General features: G+C 35.8%; 1 protein-coding gene across 2 annotated transcripts in view; it reads right to left on the bottom strand.

Annotated features, from left to right (window-relative positions):
- TTBK2 (tau tubulin kinase 2) overlaps window positions 1-17,253 on the bottom strand; it is a 46,102-nt gene extending 28,849 nt beyond the window's left edge. For both annotated transcript variants that reach the window (XM_026033428.1, XM_026033429.1), the window contains exons 1-5: window positions 17,115-17,253; window positions 13,810-13,957; window positions 10,274-10,347; window positions 9,134-9,274; window positions 8,716-8,820 (exon numbers count right to left, since the gene is read on the bottom strand). In XM_026033428.1, the coding sequence (XP_025889213.1) occupies window positions 8,716-8,820; window positions 9,134-9,274; window positions 10,274-10,347; window positions 13,810-13,957; window positions 17,115-17,183 (537 nt within the window). In that variant the 5' untranslated portion in view covers window positions 17,184-17,253. The remainder of the gene's footprint in view (window positions 1-8,715; window positions 8,821-9,133; window positions 9,275-10,273; window positions 10,348-13,809; window positions 13,958-17,114) is intronic.
- Between the last annotated feature and the right edge of the window lie 779 nt (window positions 17,254-18,032).

Raw genomic sequence — 18,032 nt, 5'->3', positions numbered from 1 at the left:
AGAGAGAGAGAGAGACAGAGAGAGAGAGAGAGAGAACTTCCCCAGAGAGCAGGAATATTGATTTAGTTACTCCTATTAAGTAAAAAAATTAAGGTTGTTTTGCATTCCATGAAGTCCTGTGTTCTTAGCAGACCGGAGGCCTGAGGCTTGGCTTTCAGTTGCTTTGTACATAGCACTGTTAGCATTTACAAAGGCAATACCAAGCACTGAGGAGCTGCAACAAAAATTTCTTCCCAAAGAAATACTCATTTCTGGTTTCTAATACTGGTTTTCTTAAGTTTTATGTTTTATTTAATCAATGAAAAACATCGCATCGGCATGTTACAAAATAACAGAGCAGGAAATGTATATATTCATTTTGTATCAGCTCATTCATAAAGTCCTTTCTTCACTTTTTGAGTTAACTCACTACCCACCTTTCCCACACTGTACAAGCAGACACATGAGGCCAACTGGTCCTCTCTCTAATACTGATTTCCTTCATTTCTTTTTTGTCAGTAATACAGTCAAACTTAAGTAACAGCCAACGAACAAATTCAGTGGAGGCTGAAAACACTGAGCATATCATATTATGCTTTAGATAATCTTGCTCTGTCTCCTTGAAGGTTATGACAGATGAACATAATAAATGGTACTAATATAGCTGTATCTCATGCGTTACTTCAAAATGTCTATTAAGTTGGTAATTTTTTTACATTTCTCTACAAGAAGGGAAGTCTGCACAAACTTCTCCAAACTAACTCCCATGTTCTGCCAAAGTTAAGGCACTTAATGCTCATATTTCCAAAAAGCAATTCAGCTGCTCTCTTCCAACCCTACTTTTGAATCACTATTTATTAACAAAAATACTTATTTTATAATGAAGAAGAACATAGCAAATACTGTTTCCAATTCTACTTTGAGGAGCTTACTGCCCTCTAATTGGCAGTTGAATTATGTCACATAAATCTTCAATGATCTTGATTTTCAGTTGTGCTTTATTTTTATTTGAACAAATCAGAAACTACAGAAACACACAAACAGCGCAACAACATTAATAAATTAAAATTCATACATTACTAATCTAAAATACTCCTGTAATCTTAATCTAAAATACTCCTGTATTTTGTTCACAGATATTCTGAAGACACACAGGTATTTTTAAACTACAAAAAATAAAAGGTGAAGAGTGTAAGCTAAGTTTGGAGAGCCTGAAAACTGAAAAATACACTAAATAATATCGATTTTCTTCCAACATGCCTCGGCATATTTAGCAAGATTTTTCTTGTTATTCCAAAAAGTGGAGACATACCCTGCCATTCAGGCATCACTAAGGGCTCAAAGACAAGCAGGTAAAGTAGAATGGAATAAGAAGGAAATTTTCTCATTTCACTCAAGATCATCCATAACATTAAAAGCAAAAAAAACCCATACAGTTCAAATGCAAAAGTGTTCTGAAATGTTAATAAATTCAAAAGCATCTGTGTTTAGCTGAAATACAACAGACATGAAATCTTTGCAAGTTTTCAAAACAGATTTCATGCTCTTCATTTTTACGTTTACCAACATATTTCTGTGCAGTGTTTTTTATTTATTAAAAGAATTCGACTTCTTAAAACGTATTTCCATTTCATTTGTGGTTGTCCAAAAGAAAACTGAAGATAAAAACCATTTTCCTGGAAAATGCTCAGAACCTGGGAGCACTGAAGAAAGACAAATGGCATTTACTTGATTCTGTAAACAAACAACCAAACAGAATAACATGTTCAGAGTTAAATGTGAGCAGATTACTAATTCCCTCCCTGGAGAAAAAAAAAGAAATTCTAAACATTCACAACTCCTTTCCCCAGTCTTTTTCTAAGGACCAGTCTTTACAGCTACTGCTAACAAATCTTCTGCTTCAGCAGGAGTCATAGCACAGAATTTTGTTACAGAAGGTTATTTAATACTTCACAGCACCAATAAAGGGTATGGGCAATTCCTCAGAGATTTTTGGTAGATACTAATGTTTCCTTTGGATTTTATTACCTTTGCCATTTTTTTAGATTAAGATTTTTCTAATCCTTTTACACAAAGCATATCAGAAACACGGTGCTTTTCATCCCCCAGTTGTTTCAAAAACAAACCTCCCCAAATAGGAAGTCGTAACATATTGAATTCCTGGATAAAAATCTAGCAAGTTAGATACTGTAAACCTCCTTAATACATAATAAAGGAGGTTTCTTTTCTTTACATTTTGAATAAATACATGAAAGATTAGGCACTTAAAATTAAGGTCACTCTAAACAAACCTACAAGGTTGATTTGCTTAAAAAGCAAATGGAGAATGACCTAAAATCTAGTCCCTGAGCAGAGAAGGAAGAAGGAAGGCAGTGACAGAAGGAAAGCAGTCAGGCAACAGCTCCCTCTTTGACCTAAAAAGCATTATTTATGCTATGTACCGGCAAGACAGAGACTCTCTCAGGCCATCTTGCAAATCAATAGATTCCAACAACTATTAATTTGAATAATTCTACTGCTGTCACTTAAGAGACCTGTATATTCCGTAGAGAAAAACAAAAAAAACCCACAGATGTTTTAGACGGAAAATTTTTATCCTAAACACCTCCTTCTCATGGCTACTTTTTAAACTGCATTTTCCCTGAGCTCTGTCAACTTAGTTTGCATCCCCTTTTTACCATCTTGTTAGTATAAAGAAACACATAAGTTAAAGAACACAAAAATAAGATCTAACATGTGATGATTTAAAAAAAAAAGAAAAAAAAACGGTGTCCTTTGGATTTAGCCTCTCAAGGTTTTCTATTTCTGCAGCACAGCTGACACCTTCACTTTCCATTATGGCCATATAGAGACATATAAACTGAAGGCTGTATGAGTTTTATATCTAAAAAGAATTATTTTATTCTTGTTCTCAAGATGACAGAGACACTACTGCTATTTATTCTCACTAGTGCTAAGAGAATAAGAGGCAAAGCAGTGGAGAAAACCACCCTCCAGCAGCCATCTGCAAAGCAGAAGATTGGGGACTTTCAATTCTAATTCTTACTGAAAATTTTCATGCTGTTAAATGTATTTACCTGACACTTGAAGGAAGTCTCTGCACAATTCAATTGTAAGTGTTCTTGGAGCACATTTGGGAAATGCACTGGAAAAATAGCAATTCACTGCTTTATGAAAAAAAAAGGTCTGCTCTCATTGGATTTAGGAAAGTCTGAAGTGAGAACCAGAGGAAAAAGGGGTATTTCACCTACATGGGAAAAGAAGCTCATAGGAGAAAGGAAGAAAAAAAAAGTCAGAAGGACAAAATTTAAGTATCAGGAAGAATAAGGAAGAGATTTGATACTAGTTTTAGGAACAGAGAGATGTTTCTATGTTTATATCAATTCATAACCTATTTTTTAAAAAATAGTAGAACTATCTGCTGTCTCAATGCCCACATTTTGTACTCACTTGGGTACTTGGGTAACATGGAATGAATGGCCCAAACAACAAACCACTGGCTAGGTCCTTGCAATAATGATTCAGGAAAGCCCAACTGATAAAGAATTAGGCAGCAGATACCACATTTGTAAAAAAAACCAATGCTTTCTGCACCAGTAGTTTATATGTGAAATTGCCACTTCCTGGCTTATAAAAGTTAAGCTTTGGAATTGTTCTGCACTATTGTAGAAAGGGAGTTTGATGGATAAGAAACACGGCACTGGAGGGGTTAATGACTAGAGAAGCAAATTCCATCACCTATTGTGCTGTTTATCCACCAAGAATATCCCTTTCAAGTCTTATTTTCTACTTTGAAATCAGTCACACTATCATCTACCTGCTGCAAAACAAATGAAGGTTATTTTAGGTAATCTAATCCAAAAGTGAATAATCATACTATTATAAATCCCACTGGGGGTAAAGCAACAAATTAGCCTGAAAATTGCTTACTTTCAATTCTATAAATCAACAGTCCACATACAGCATCCAAAAGATATAATGAAAAAGACAGTAAATACTATAAATGTTGAACAAACCGTTCCATAGTCTTGTTTTCCTGTTTGTTAAATACTACTTTCTTAGCTAAGTCCTTTTTATATTAACCTTGATTATTTCAAAACAGTGTTTATATGTGAAAGATAATAATATGCTCATTGTCAAGAAATAAGTCAAGAAATAATACTCACTTTTGTGTGATTAGTCAACAACAATACACACTCCAGTGCATACAAATAAATCCCTCCTCAAGTTGTACATGCATGGGCTTAGATTTATTAAACGCTATAAGCTCCTCTCTAACTATGGAGAAAAGAAGTAAAAGGAAAACTAACATGTATCCTAACCACAAGAAAAGGTCATGCGTCAGACAAATTAAGAAACCCATGTGAATACTGCATTTACGTGAATTTGACAGTATTTTTTTAGGGTGCAGTATTGTACTACATTTTACCAAAGAGTGAAAAGCATGTGTGTGTGCGCGTGTGTATATACACACACACACATATGCTTAGTTTGCTCATTATTAAGGTGTCATACAGTTACACCGCTTCCATATGCACCTCGATGAGGGACAACATTATTTCCAAGTTACTTATCCAGGCCACTTAACATGTTTTCTCTTGCTTACAGTAAAACAGACCTATATTAGACCTACATACTTAAGCAATTTTATTGGCAATCTAGATAATTTGATGAATACACATTTTTAAGAAATTCACACATGTCGATTTCTTAATGTATCATTCACAACTAACTAATTTCAAGGTAGACAAAACCAAAGTAGCGTGAACTCTGGAATAAACACTACTTATGTTAAATGTCAAAAAAAGAAACGACTGAAATAAACTTATGATTTACAGCAAAATAAAGTAAAATATTTGCTAATAGTCAGTATAGCATGTCTTGTATTTTAAAAACTCTCTTTAACAATAAGCAACAATCAAATGAGAATTCAAGAAAATACTGACAAGAAATCAAAGAGAAAAAGTTAAACTATGCTCAGAGGGAACTGAACTGAAATAAGCAGTACTTAAGCAAAGGCTTTGTTTTTCTACAGAGCACAAAAATCTTGGGAGCAATTTCTGCTGTTATTTCATCTACTTACTCCAGAGAATAATTTAATTTCACACAGAAGATAGGGCTGGTTTTGACTTAATTTCAGGATTGTGGAAGAGCAAAGCAGCAAAAAGAGACAACAGCAGTAAACACAACCAATCCAGTGCTACTGCAAAATTTGCCCAAAGAGAGTCTATGATTACTCCTTACAACCTTCTAATTATATTACGTATGATGGGCAGGAGATGTGGTTTCACAGCACAAGATTTGGAGTATACAGTAGGCAGATAAGTGCACATGAAGAAACTGATGTTCAGAATGTGTCTGCATACAGTGTAGGAATTGCAGGAGAGAAGAGGGAGAACAAAATCTAGGCTAGGAAAGCGGCTGTGTCAGCAAGGCATTTTCTGCAACAAAACATGGTATGTTTGGTATCCACTCCAATAACAATATGAAACAGAAGTAAATGCTGATATATCGGCAAAAATATTTAGGTTTTTTAACCTGAATGAATCGTCATTTCTACTTCTAAAGCATGAGTATTTTCAGTTGAAAAGCTTCTGCAAATACATCAACATTTCTCCAGATTCATTATTGCTGTCTTTGTACTTCATCGACAGAAGATTATAGATGACAAAGGTAAAGAAACCTGTAACATCCTTCATTCACCTGTTTAACTTCCTGCTTATGAGACACTTAAATTCAAATTCTTCATGTTAGATTCTTGTTTCTTTGGCTGCTTACTTTAAATTCAGCAAATCACCTCAACCCCTTCGCAAAGGTAGTTCAGTCAAATGTTTGCTGTCCGCCCAATAATCCTTACAGCAGTTTGTAAGAAGCCTGCACCCTCCCTATGCTTTGGAATGGGGACAGTCAAGGAGGGATTCGAGACTGCATCATGATGTTGCCACGGAATATTCTGCCAGATCTGCCTGGCAAATTATGTCTCAGCTTGCGCATAAATACACACACACGCACGCAATGCAGACTTGTTTGAATTGGGTATCTATATTCTTCCAATGTTCTCCCTGTCATGAGGAATAATCCAATCTAGAGCTGCAACAACTTGAATTCCAATTTTTCTCTTGATCCTTCAGAACACTTAGATTACATTGTGGTGCCAGGAAAAGAAACTTGAGAGTGAAGAGAATTTCATTTAGTCGCATTGCGTTACTCCTGCTGGCGCTCAAATGCAAGGAAAAGAGAAATTAGTTTAACTGGAAACTAAGTAATATGAAGAGCTGAATGAAAAAGGAAACCAGAGAGGAGAGAGAAAAAAAGATTATAAGAACAAGCACAGGCTCAGGAGCAAAAATGCAGAAGGAATTGAATGGATGATTGAAAAGATCAGCAACCACCAGCATGTGCAATTCCTTTTGCTGTAACCAAAATGAAACAAGAGCATCTAACCACATTCAAGTCAAACGGAAGCCTCCTATATATCCATCTCTGTTGGTATACCCTCCTGCAATTAACTAGCAGTCTAATGTTGGGTAGCTGAACCCTTTGAAAAATTTCTCATTTCCTCTTTGCTTCTTGACCTGATTTCACAACATAAAGCACATTTCCTCACTACAGAGATCTTAAACTTCCTACTGTTGAGCTTCAATCAAGTGAACTTCCACCCAAGATGAAGATTTGAAATACAAAAACTGATTAATGCTTATTTTTGGAATTCCTTTTTATACTCAACCACCTTATCAGCCTAAGCTGCCTGCTGCTAAAGAACTACATGACACCCTTATTTTCCATCAGCCTCAAAGTTGATTAGATTATTGCTTGCAGTGATTTCTGAAGAGAAATACTCTTTTGTCATCATCTTTCCGGCTTTAAACTATGTCCACAAAAGTCTCTTGTCTTACTGTCCACAACCATTTTTGAGCTGAATAAACAGACTTCTGGTCACCAGGAACTCTTTACTGTTGGGGCAAATACAAATATGATACTGCAATATCCAAAATTTCTTTTCTGATTCTTTTACAACTTCTGTCAAGAATATTCAAAGATTATGAGATTATATGTAAAATTTCAGTGTGGTCAGATTCTTTCAGAGAAAGTTAGGTATATTCAGAAATAGGTTTATTATAAAAATAAAGCACCAACCTTATTGTTAAGAAACTGTTTCTCAGAGTTTCACCTTTAAATTTTTTCAGGCTATCTGTACTATCTGCTGTGATAATCTAATGAAGATTAGAAAATGGACAACTTTAAGGAGCACATAGCACATTTAATGAACACATTCATAAATTTTATTAGCAACCATATGGTTTGCCTTGTCTACTATTTAGAAAGAACCACAACTATTAAGTATGAATAAAGCTAACTTTTTTTCCCATCCTCACCTATTATTATGGATTATACTGTCAGAAAACTAAACAGTTTAAAGAATTGTTTTATTACACTGTAGAGCACTGCAATGAAAAACAAAAGGCAAGAACCGAGTTGTTACAAAATAAAAACGATTTGATAAAAACAGACAACTCAATATTTCTGTTATGTTTTCTGAAAACACTACCATTGGTGTACGTGTATTTTGAAATGATAGACTCCTGGGAATTGTTTCCTTTTCAAAACTAACAGTCAGACAGAAAACATTATGATCAGCCAAACATACAAAAGACAAGAACATTGAGAAATAATAAGAAAATTAAACTACTTAAAATGTTTAGCTCACCTTTCCAACAGCAGCAGCCACCCTGTTGGTCTCCCCTGCTCTTTGTTTTCATTGCAATGTCCAGCATTATGGCTGAAGGAATAGAGTATAGCAGAACCTCGCTAATTTACCTTACTAATTCAAACACCTCATAATTTGAGCACAAAAGTTTGTCACTTTCCCAATATCTTAGCAAAAATCAAAACGCTGCAGAGATGGTTTCTATCACTCACTTAGCAATAGTAAATACACTATACAGGATTGATGAGTACCCTATTAAATATTATCATAGAAATGTAAACTAAATTAGTCTAATAAAGTAAATGTGTCACTGACTTTCTTAATTGCAAATATTACCATTAAAAAAAGTGAATTCCCCATCAGTGAATTAGGGAGGCTCTACTGTACTTAAAAAAATCTAAGGTCCTCATTGATATCCTTCAATCTACAACTATCTTCGGACTAGGTTACACGGGAATACAGCAACTATACCTCTGTCTTGCTATATATGGTAATTATAGTGTCCTGTCATTATTTCCATTTTTCAGAATTCTGACTCCCCAGAGAGGTTGTGGAGTCTCCTTCTCTGGAGATCTTCCAAACCCACCTGGATATGATGCTGTGCCCCATGCTCTGGGTGTCCCTGCTCAAGCAGGCGGCTTGGACTAGATCATCTCTAGAGGTCCCTTCCAACTTCACCCATTCTGTGATTGTGAGATTTCAGAACATTATACATTTAAATTACTGTTTGATGTTTTTTCCTTCTGCAAAGGTGATTTTTTTTTCCTTCCCTCTCTCTCTGAAATACCAAGTAAAGCTCAGTTCTGGAACAGTATTAGGATATTCAGTAAAATGTGTACAATGTTCAATATTCATTCCTGGCTGCCCATGTTTGGATACAAACTACATGACATTCCTCATCTGGGGTGAAGTTTGTTGTTTAGATCAGTTAGCAGTTCAATGGTACTCAAACACTTCTCTGGAAGAAAGATTATTTTTATATTACCATATTCAAATAATCAAATTGACAACTGTGAAAAATATCTTACTGGTCTGACATCCCCACATGAGTTGGTGAATTGTCGAGCCAAGCCAAAATCCAGCATAAAGCACTTCCTGCAGGTGCTAGGAAAACGTCCCATTGCAAAGTTGGACTAGGAAGAAAGAAAAATATGTATGTACTTGAATCTATGTATATATTAACACAGAGATATTACTGGAGGGGAAACATTGTCTATAGAAAAATTGCAAGAAATAACTACTTAACCATTGTGAGGAAGGCCGAGATTATAGATGTTCAAGCCAATATTAATTTATAGGAAAATTCTGCGCTCATGAAAACACACTCAAATTACTGTCATTTCTCATTTTTCCATTTTAACATCTAATATAGCAGCCATTCCTACTTATGCCGTGATCCAACGTCCACACATTAAAAAAGTATTTTGTTTCAGACGAGGGACTTACAGGCTTTATGTCTCTGTGCAGGAATCCCACTGAGTGAATGCTTTCAATAGACTCCAAAATCTGCTTGCCAAGCCGCAGAGTGGTACTGATGGTGAATGTTCCTCGAGACTGGCTCCGACGCAGGTCTGCCAAGTTCCGACCCTGCTCAAAACAGAATGAAGTTTTCAGAACAAAGAGGAAAAAATACTAGAAGACCAACAGTCATAGACAGCATAAAATCTTCCTACCCCTTCTTTAGTGGTTAAACGTGGAATATTCTCATCATCTATTTTCATAGTCAAATGTAACACACGCCACCAAAACAAAATGATGAAATGTTGCTAAGTATCTTCAATGTTAAATTTATAAACTGTTTTTGAAAAAACGAACCCTAGCATTTATCTGCCCCTAAATAATGCAGACCAAATTGATGTTCAGTAAAAGATTTTGGTATATTTCTCAACTATGAAGTGTTGCATATGTGGTACACACACACACACACGTCAGAAAAAAATACCTGCAAAAACTTATTTATATTCACCTCTCCAGGGAAAATATCTTATTTGCTTTGTTATACATTGTGTCTTAGATGACTTCAATAGATTTAAAGAATACTAAGCAAGAAATGCCTCTTTACAATGTCATAAATAGTTGGTCTTTCAAAATAAGATGATCAAAGTATGTATACTAGAACATCTACCAAGATGGTAAAGAACACTTAGTCCATAATTTTACATCCTAATCACTCGCTTTTCCCTTACAAGAACAAGCATTTTAGTTAACTTAAAAAAAATGCTCTTTGCAAGTTAAAAACCTAACTTTCATCCCATAACCTAAACGAAACAGACAGTTTTGTTACATTTTAGACTATTTTCAACCAAAACCTTTAAAAGAATGTGAATTAACTCAGAATATATCACAGTTCTCACTTTGCATCCTCAGAACAACCCAAGTATGTAAACTTACAGTGAATTATGGAAAAAGTATCAAGGGATAAGAATATAAGCATATGTTCCATTTAGGTTACCTCACAACTACACATTTATAATCTTTGATCATTTTTAGTGATCAGTCTCTAAAATTTAACTAGTATTTTCATATATTTCTGTCTAGAATAACAAAACACAAAAGCTAGCTTTGAGTTCTGTTTGATACACTGACCTGAAGTTGCATGACCACGTAGTTAAATCTGTCATTCCTTCCACATCCGATGAATCTACAAACATGATCTTTCCCTGAGGATAATAATAATAATAAGTTAGCCAATAACAAGAAGATTCTGTGGTTTTATTCCTTAAAAATCTAGCACATGTCCCTCCACCCAAAAAAAAAAAAAAAAAAAATATTGCTTTAGATATCTTCAATTAACTTTAATAAACAGGAAGAATGGTAGAAGAAAGCTGTTAAAAAAAAAATCTGTTAGTTTGGAGGGGACTTTTTGATACTGCTCCACCCAGAGCCCATTAAACCACTGGGAATTAGTCCTGGAGTTTCTGAAGATTCTCTCTTCACTTGCCAGAAAAGTTGGTTGTCTATTTATTGCAATCCCCCTGGCACATACGTTCAAACAGACAAGTCTACTTCTATAAAGAGAAAACAGAACAAGACTCATCAAAATAATTTATTTTAAAAGAAATCTCTATAATCTCTGCTTTTATATGAATACTAAACTGTAAGCTGCTTTACTTCCGTTTTTCCTTACACTGTTTTTTAAAGCAAGACAAGCAATATTAGACTAGATCATATCCCAAGAAAGGGATTTGCAGCAAATTCCCCGGGATGAAATCCCGTATATTCATGGCTGCACTTTAATGAGCTAGTGAGCACCCTGGTAGGGGTGGCCCTCGCCCTGGGGCCTGCCCCACACGCAGCCTGTCGCTCCATGGCTCCCCAGAGCGGTAACCACCAGAGCTAAAGACCATGCGGACGCGGGAGATGGAAACCTACTGCGCGGCGCTCGGCCTCACCCACAGACACGGGGTAAATCTGGCTGCTCCGCTCTGGCGGCACGAACTGAAACAGATGGAGCGACAACATGGTTTCCAAAGGGAAAAAGAAAAGATAAAAAGGGAAAAAGAAGCCGTACCATCTGTTGCGGCAGATTTCTTTAAAAATCTGACAGCTTAAAGAGTTAAATACTGTGCTAACAACAAAATTTAGAGGGTAGCATCATTGCCAAGAAAAAAGAGGGTAAAAAAACAGAAAAAAAAAACAGGAAAAAAAAAAACCCTCACAGATGCAATCCATGTCTAAGCTATATTAAATGGCCATACCACCGAACGTAACAGGCACTTCATAACACATAGAATTAACAAGAAAATTTTGCTTCTCCCAACTCTTTTTATTGGAAAGCATTAAGACCGAAGCCATAGAACTACCCTGCACGCTTAAGTGTGCTTTGCTGCACCAGGAACTTAAACTAGGTTTTTTGGATGTCTTTCAGTACTTGGTGCATTGCACATCTATAAAGCTGGGACTCAGTGCACCACTGCAATGAATGACCACACTGTTTTCATTTATCGAATTTTCTTAAATTGAAAAATAATAAAATACAGTACGGCTTTGCATTTCTGCCGACAACTCTTCTCGTCTCTATTTCACACTTTCTGTGAAATAAGACTGCAATTCAGAAACTCAAAAGCACTTCTACCACATGAGTAGCTCTAGTGAAGGAGCTGGCCTATCTACCGGCTGCTCTGCTGGACCGTGACCAACTTATACCTTGGTGTAACTTGTCGTCTAATTCTTTCCTCAAAACCTCTTGCTTCAAAATATGTACCGGAAACAACACACTAGAGTAAATATATATAATTTTTAAAGTTAGATCTACACTTTAAAGAATGCTGAACAGTTCTGTCAAGCCACTTCAGCAGGGAGACAAAAGCTGTGGCCTCATTACATACTATTCACACATCAACTTTCCAATTACTTGCATGGAAGGGGATTCTCATGACAATTACATTCCTTCCTCTGAGTTGAATTATGTCCAAGGTAACCAGAACACCTTGAAAATGAAAGAACATGGATCCTTTGAGAAAAGAATAATAACACATACACAATAAAAGGTGATAAGAGAACAAGATGATCTAGTCTCAGAGGACATATGCTATTAGTAGGTAGTTACAAAAATATCCTAGAAAAATTGTCTACAATTTCACCTCAGAACCACCGAATAGGCAGAAAAAAAAATCATCAAAAAGAAATAAAATTTCTATACAATGAATGAAACAGTAAATTAAAAACACACTCTTCAAGAACTGATAGCATTTGATTTTTGTCCATTTTTCCTCAATTTTCTTTCCGCTTCATCAAGAACTGCAGAAGTAGAAAAAAGTCGGTTCTTACTGCTAGGAGCCACAAATTTGTGTAAAATGTTTTTTTCCACCACAATCCACTACTCTAACAAAAATCCTGTGAGTATGGTTAAAAATTTCATATGAAAAAATAAAAGTATCTGATCATACTATAGATCTCAGTATGTTTCAAAAGGACCTCCACAAGCCCTCTCTTACTGAAATCATATTCCTCACTTCCTACATCATTCCCTACCTACATTTTCTACCTAAAACTGAAGTCTGAACTGTTCTGTGAAACTCAAACACCAAAGTCCACTTCCAGTATCACCGCCACAGAGTCACAGCACTGCTATTTATTTATTTATTTCTACAAAAATTAATACTGAGAAAACAAATAACAAAACAGAACTATCCTTATATCAAGAAACTAGTGCAATGCCTCAGTGAATCTGTTTTCAGGTGTTCCCTTCTGCCGTTTCCATCTGGACAGCATTACTCGTGACACTGCACAGCTATGGACACTTCGGGGGGAAGATCTCAACTTACTAGAGTTATACTCCAAAATCAGGACTGATGCCAAAATTCAACTTTCATAAGGCCATAGGGCAACAGTCAACAAATTGATTTTTGCTTCTTTCAGCCAACATTTCTAGCTTTAAATTTCTCAAATACTATTTTTTCCACAAAAAGTAAAAAAGTCATAGTAGGAAAACAGTACCTTTCACTTCAAAACTTCACTGTAATTGTGAAGTTCTTTAAAAGAACACAAACAGAAGAGAGGTTAAAATATTCATAGTATAACATGACATATTTGCCCTCAAATCTATAGAGGCTGACAATGTTTGTTTTTATGTGACCTTAGAAGCAGATCAGAGCACCATGCCAGGCAGATTTTGATTTGCTCAAACTAAGAGTTGAAGAAAATTTGGCTCCTGCTATTTGTCAAAATCTTCAAGAATCAAAATAAATTGCTAAAAAAAACTTTATAAACTTTTTATTTAATCTTATATTTTGAAAAGTAATGAAGAGAAGCCATGATAGACTTCTTTTTACTGATAGTGTCAGACATTAAAATATAATTAAGCTAATTAAGTAATCTATTCAAAAGTGCATCTGACAAAGATTTTGAGAGCAATTAAATTTTTATTGCTTTGGATTTTCATATCATCCTGTTTCAAAGAACACTTTAGATGTATCAAAGCATTCAGAAGCTCAAAGAGCTCAGTTTTCTGACGAACCTAAACCTAATGGCTTCTATTTCATTCCTAAGGACAATTTAGAAATTAACTGCAGAATATTGGAAATACTTAATCACACTAAAACAAAACAGAGATTCAATGATTTTTTTTAAAGGAAAATCACTGATGTGCTTCTTCTGGTGTATCTAGAGTACAGCTCTACCTTGCAATTTCTTCAGCACAGCTACTTCCATTTTCAGGACCTGCTTTGGCTGCTGGGCTGACTCGACCTTCAACGCCACGTTTTCCCGGGTCAGCAAGTCCAGCGCATCGTAGATTTCTCCAAAGCCTCCGCCACCTATTTTCCTCAACTATATTGAAAAGAAACACCAAAAACAGATTTTAATAGCGAAGACAAGAAGAAAGGAAAAAAGTCATCGATATCTTTTTACTTCCTGCCAAACTGAAAAAAGGTCACGCTACTAATAATTTAAATTAGTAAAATTACATCCTTAATAAAAGAGTAAAAGATCTCTTGAATAGTCTAGCAAAGTATGGTTAACAACAATAAATTAGGAAGGGGATCCTTGAAAGACTAGTTAATATACCTGATCTCCATCTTCATTAGACTCGATTAACATTTTAACACACCATAAAGCTAAAATACTATTTCCAGCATGAATGTGACCAAGTCATCATGCTGAATATACACTTTCCTCAAATAGCCACAAACTGCTCAGAGAGCTCTGCATACAAATGCAGTGATATTTTTAAAATGCATCATCTTAAAAAAAAAAAAAATATATGCACACTGAACACTAAAATTTTAAAGTGCTTAGTGATATTGGAAAGAGCCTGAATTTTCTGAAGAAATATGCAGGCACAAAGCTTTTATCTGTGTTAAAAGGAGGTTAAACACAATGCCCTTGGCATCATTAATTATTATTTACAGTATATTCACTGCAAATATTAACAGTTGTGCTTTTATTTGCTTTAAACGGTCACAGTGGACAAAGACCTATTTTTCAGTATCAAAAACTAGACTAGACTCTGTTTCATTTAATATCTTCACACTTTGCTGTCCTCGTTAGAAACTGAAGGACTGAGATGATTTGCTAGATGTCATCTGAAAAATGTACTTGTCCACATTATATGCCCAACATGTTATATGTAATCTAAACATGTTTGGGGTCTGGAGATCAACAACACGCTGACCTATCTTCAGAGTCTGAAAATGAGACTAATGTCTCCTAATCACTTCTAATCTCCTAATCAGATGACAATCAGTCATCTGACTGAGAAGAAAAAACATTTTTAAAAAATACCCTAGTCTCCGTCAAGAAGAAGGTAACAGATTAAACAAGATGAAACAATTTCTGCTGTTTACCTGCTCTGTTCATGACGCATGATTTTTTTTTTCCAGCGTGCTTATAACAATATTGTTATTTCATCTTCTATTTTGCCCCCTGAAAACCTTTTACCATCACAGGCAGTTGTTACCTCAGTATTTTCAGTATTCTAAAGATGAGGAAAAGATGTGCAGCACTACCTACATTACTGACTCTTCCTTGCCAGTTTTAGAAAGCTGCATAGGACAGAGCTAACCCATCCAATATCTGCCTATACTGCAATATCCATTGACTGCAAATGCAGATAATCATCTCTTTCTAAGCAGCATACTAGTGGTTAGCAAGTTCCATCTTCTCTCTTCCTCACAGTCCTTTAAACTTCCTCTGAGGTACAGTAACAGACATGCTACAAACACCAACTTAAGCCTATGACTCCTTAACCCACACCTTTCAAGAAGCTGACAAGTTCGGGTACAGCAAACCCTGGGTAAGAAGACTGTGTCTTCGGATGTGACTTAAGACACTAGTCATGACAAACTTGGTTACATTCAGATGTATTTAATATATGCAAACTACTAGTCCTTATGGAAGGGACATCCAAACACTGCCAATCATCTTTCCTGAACTAGTACCAGGCCTCAAGGAGTTAAACATGGACGTTGATGTGACTGGAAACCACAATCACTGCGAGCACTAACACAAACTCAGTTGCAAGGGTGAGAACACAGAGTGTAAAAGGCGAGAGGGCAGGGGGAGAAAGGAAAAGAGGCTGCATACTCCTCCTCACTGAAGTAGAGGCATCTATCATACAGTTCTGATTTCCAGCTTGGAGATGCTTCCAGGCTGAGCAAAAGAAGCATCTCTGAGGGTTTTGGTTTTTTTTTTTTTTTTCCTCCCTCCATCTGTGTGCTTTGAGAAAGGAACACAACCCTAGCAAAATAAACAGATCAATTTTTATCCTCAGAAAAAGTACACCAGAATCATTAGCATACATCCAATAATAATGGCAGTCAATAATTCCGGGCAAAAGGAGCTTCACTTTAACGGAAGAAAAAGTATTTTCCATGTCCTTTAACACTAGGTCAAACAATACCAACGTTTTCCTTGGTCTTATTTTTGTTGCCAATTTCCCTGGAGAAGCCTTTCTTCCTGCCTTTCACACACCTCACTAGTTTCAAACTCCAGATGAACTTTGGCTTTCCTAAACATGCACATCCCAGCACACTCAGGCTGTGTCTCTGCTTTCCTTTTGGATGGGTAATTCCATCCTCTTCCACCTCCCATATTCTTCCGTGTCGCTTTTGAGTTCAGATAAGTTTTCCACTCAGTCCCACTGGTCTCCTGCCACGTCTGCTCAAACTCTTCTATATTAATGAGGACATGTCGCCCTCTTTTGCACCTGCAGCACATCCTTCTATCCCATATCTTCGTTTCAAGCTTCTCATATTAGCATGCTGCATCTCTCGTCCCAAATTCATTCTCTTCGTGCTCTTTCCCATGCTATTTCTTTGTTTGCTTCAAGTCTTTAGAATGCAAGTCCAACATTGTTTCCTTTGTGCTTTGTCCTACACATGCATCCTGAATATCCTCCTTACACTTACCTAGGAAATACTAGCACTACATTCAACTCCCTCAAAGGTTTTCAGATGCAAATGTCTAGATGTAAATCAAGGATGTAAAGACCAAAAAGGAAAATAGCTTCTTAAAGTAAAGGCAATACTGGCACAAAATCAAATGGATATAAACTAGACATGAATACATTTATGATAGAAAAAAGAACAAGCAAACAAACATAATTTTTCATTAGAAGAACAGCAAGGTTCTGAAAAAGTTTCTTGTAAGGGTAACAAAGCTCACAATCTGGCTGGTTTCAAGAGACTGCCTGATTGATTTCCAAAAAAGATTTACTCGCTTGCTGATTGGATTCAGTAGTCTCACTGGATTCTTCCAGTCATGTTTTTAACTGACACCAAAATGGGATTTAAAAGCTTTCCTGAGTCATAACTGAAAAAGCACATTATATCCATGTAGCTTCTTTTTAAACAAGAAGTTTTGAAGTCTGGTCACCACCTAACAAGTTTTAAGCAACACACATCTTACAAACGCTTGGAAACAGATTTTAAAGCTATTTGAAAATGTGCTTTATAGAAGAAAATAAATTACAGAAAGACATACTCACCACCTTCCATCTTTCCTTGACCAAGATTCCCACACTGAGGATGTCTGGCTGCTCCCCTCCTCCACTCATTGCAGCTTCCTGGCGGGAGGGACGGAGCTGCTACGCAAAGGCTACGTCAGAAAAAAGCATCCAGATCCCAGGAGTGGCTTCCATTTAACCAGGGGCTGCAGAGCCAGAGAGCAAAACATGAGATCTCAGTGATTAAGAGTGACACGACTTACAGATACAGCCTTGGTTCTTCCTGACCCCATAATGACTTAACGTCAGCCAAACAACTTCCATCTTTCTGCGCATTTCCATAATGTGCAGAAAAATAAATCCAAGCATCTTATCCCTTATTTTTTTCTCCTGCTCAAGCCAATCTCAAACCAATGGATTCAACCTCAAAATAACACTAATGAAAGAAAAAAAAAAAAAAAAAAAAAAGGTTCTTCATATATTCTGTCAGCAAGAATATGATGGCAGGTTCCAATTTTTGCAATTCACAATTAGGTGCAGAGCTAATATTTAATAATATTAAGAATCCAAACAATTATTACATTTAAAACTAATAATTAAACAATAATCGATGGTGATACTTGGTATAAGCTCAAAATATTAACCTCAATCAGAAAATTAAAAATAGAGTTGAAATTTCAAATAATTGCACCTCATAAATTTTAAATCATTGCACCTCACACTAATTATTTCATAGTTTACAGCTACTATTACTTATCATTAAATACACCTGAAAGTATAATTTCACTGATTTATGCAAGGGTGCAATTAGCTAAAGGGAAAAAATCTTGTCTTATAATTTAATCCATTTAATTTTTGTAATTTCCAAGCTTTTCGCAATCATCTCTAAATCAGATTTTATACAGCAATACAATGTTTGCATCTTGGAGATCAATCCATCCATAATTGCTCCCATTAGTA

The sequence above is a fragment of the Nothoprocta perdicaria genome, unplaced genomic scaffold (genome assembly GCF_003342845.1).
Source record: "Nothoprocta perdicaria isolate Ctin4 unplaced genomic scaffold, notPer1 scaffold_129, whole genome shotgun sequence".
Taxonomy (NCBI): domain Eukaryota; kingdom Metazoa; phylum Chordata; class Aves; order Tinamiformes; family Tinamidae; genus Nothoprocta; species Nothoprocta perdicaria.
Note: the sequence above shows the minus strand (reverse complement) of the source record. Positions and strands in the feature narration are given on the sequence as shown.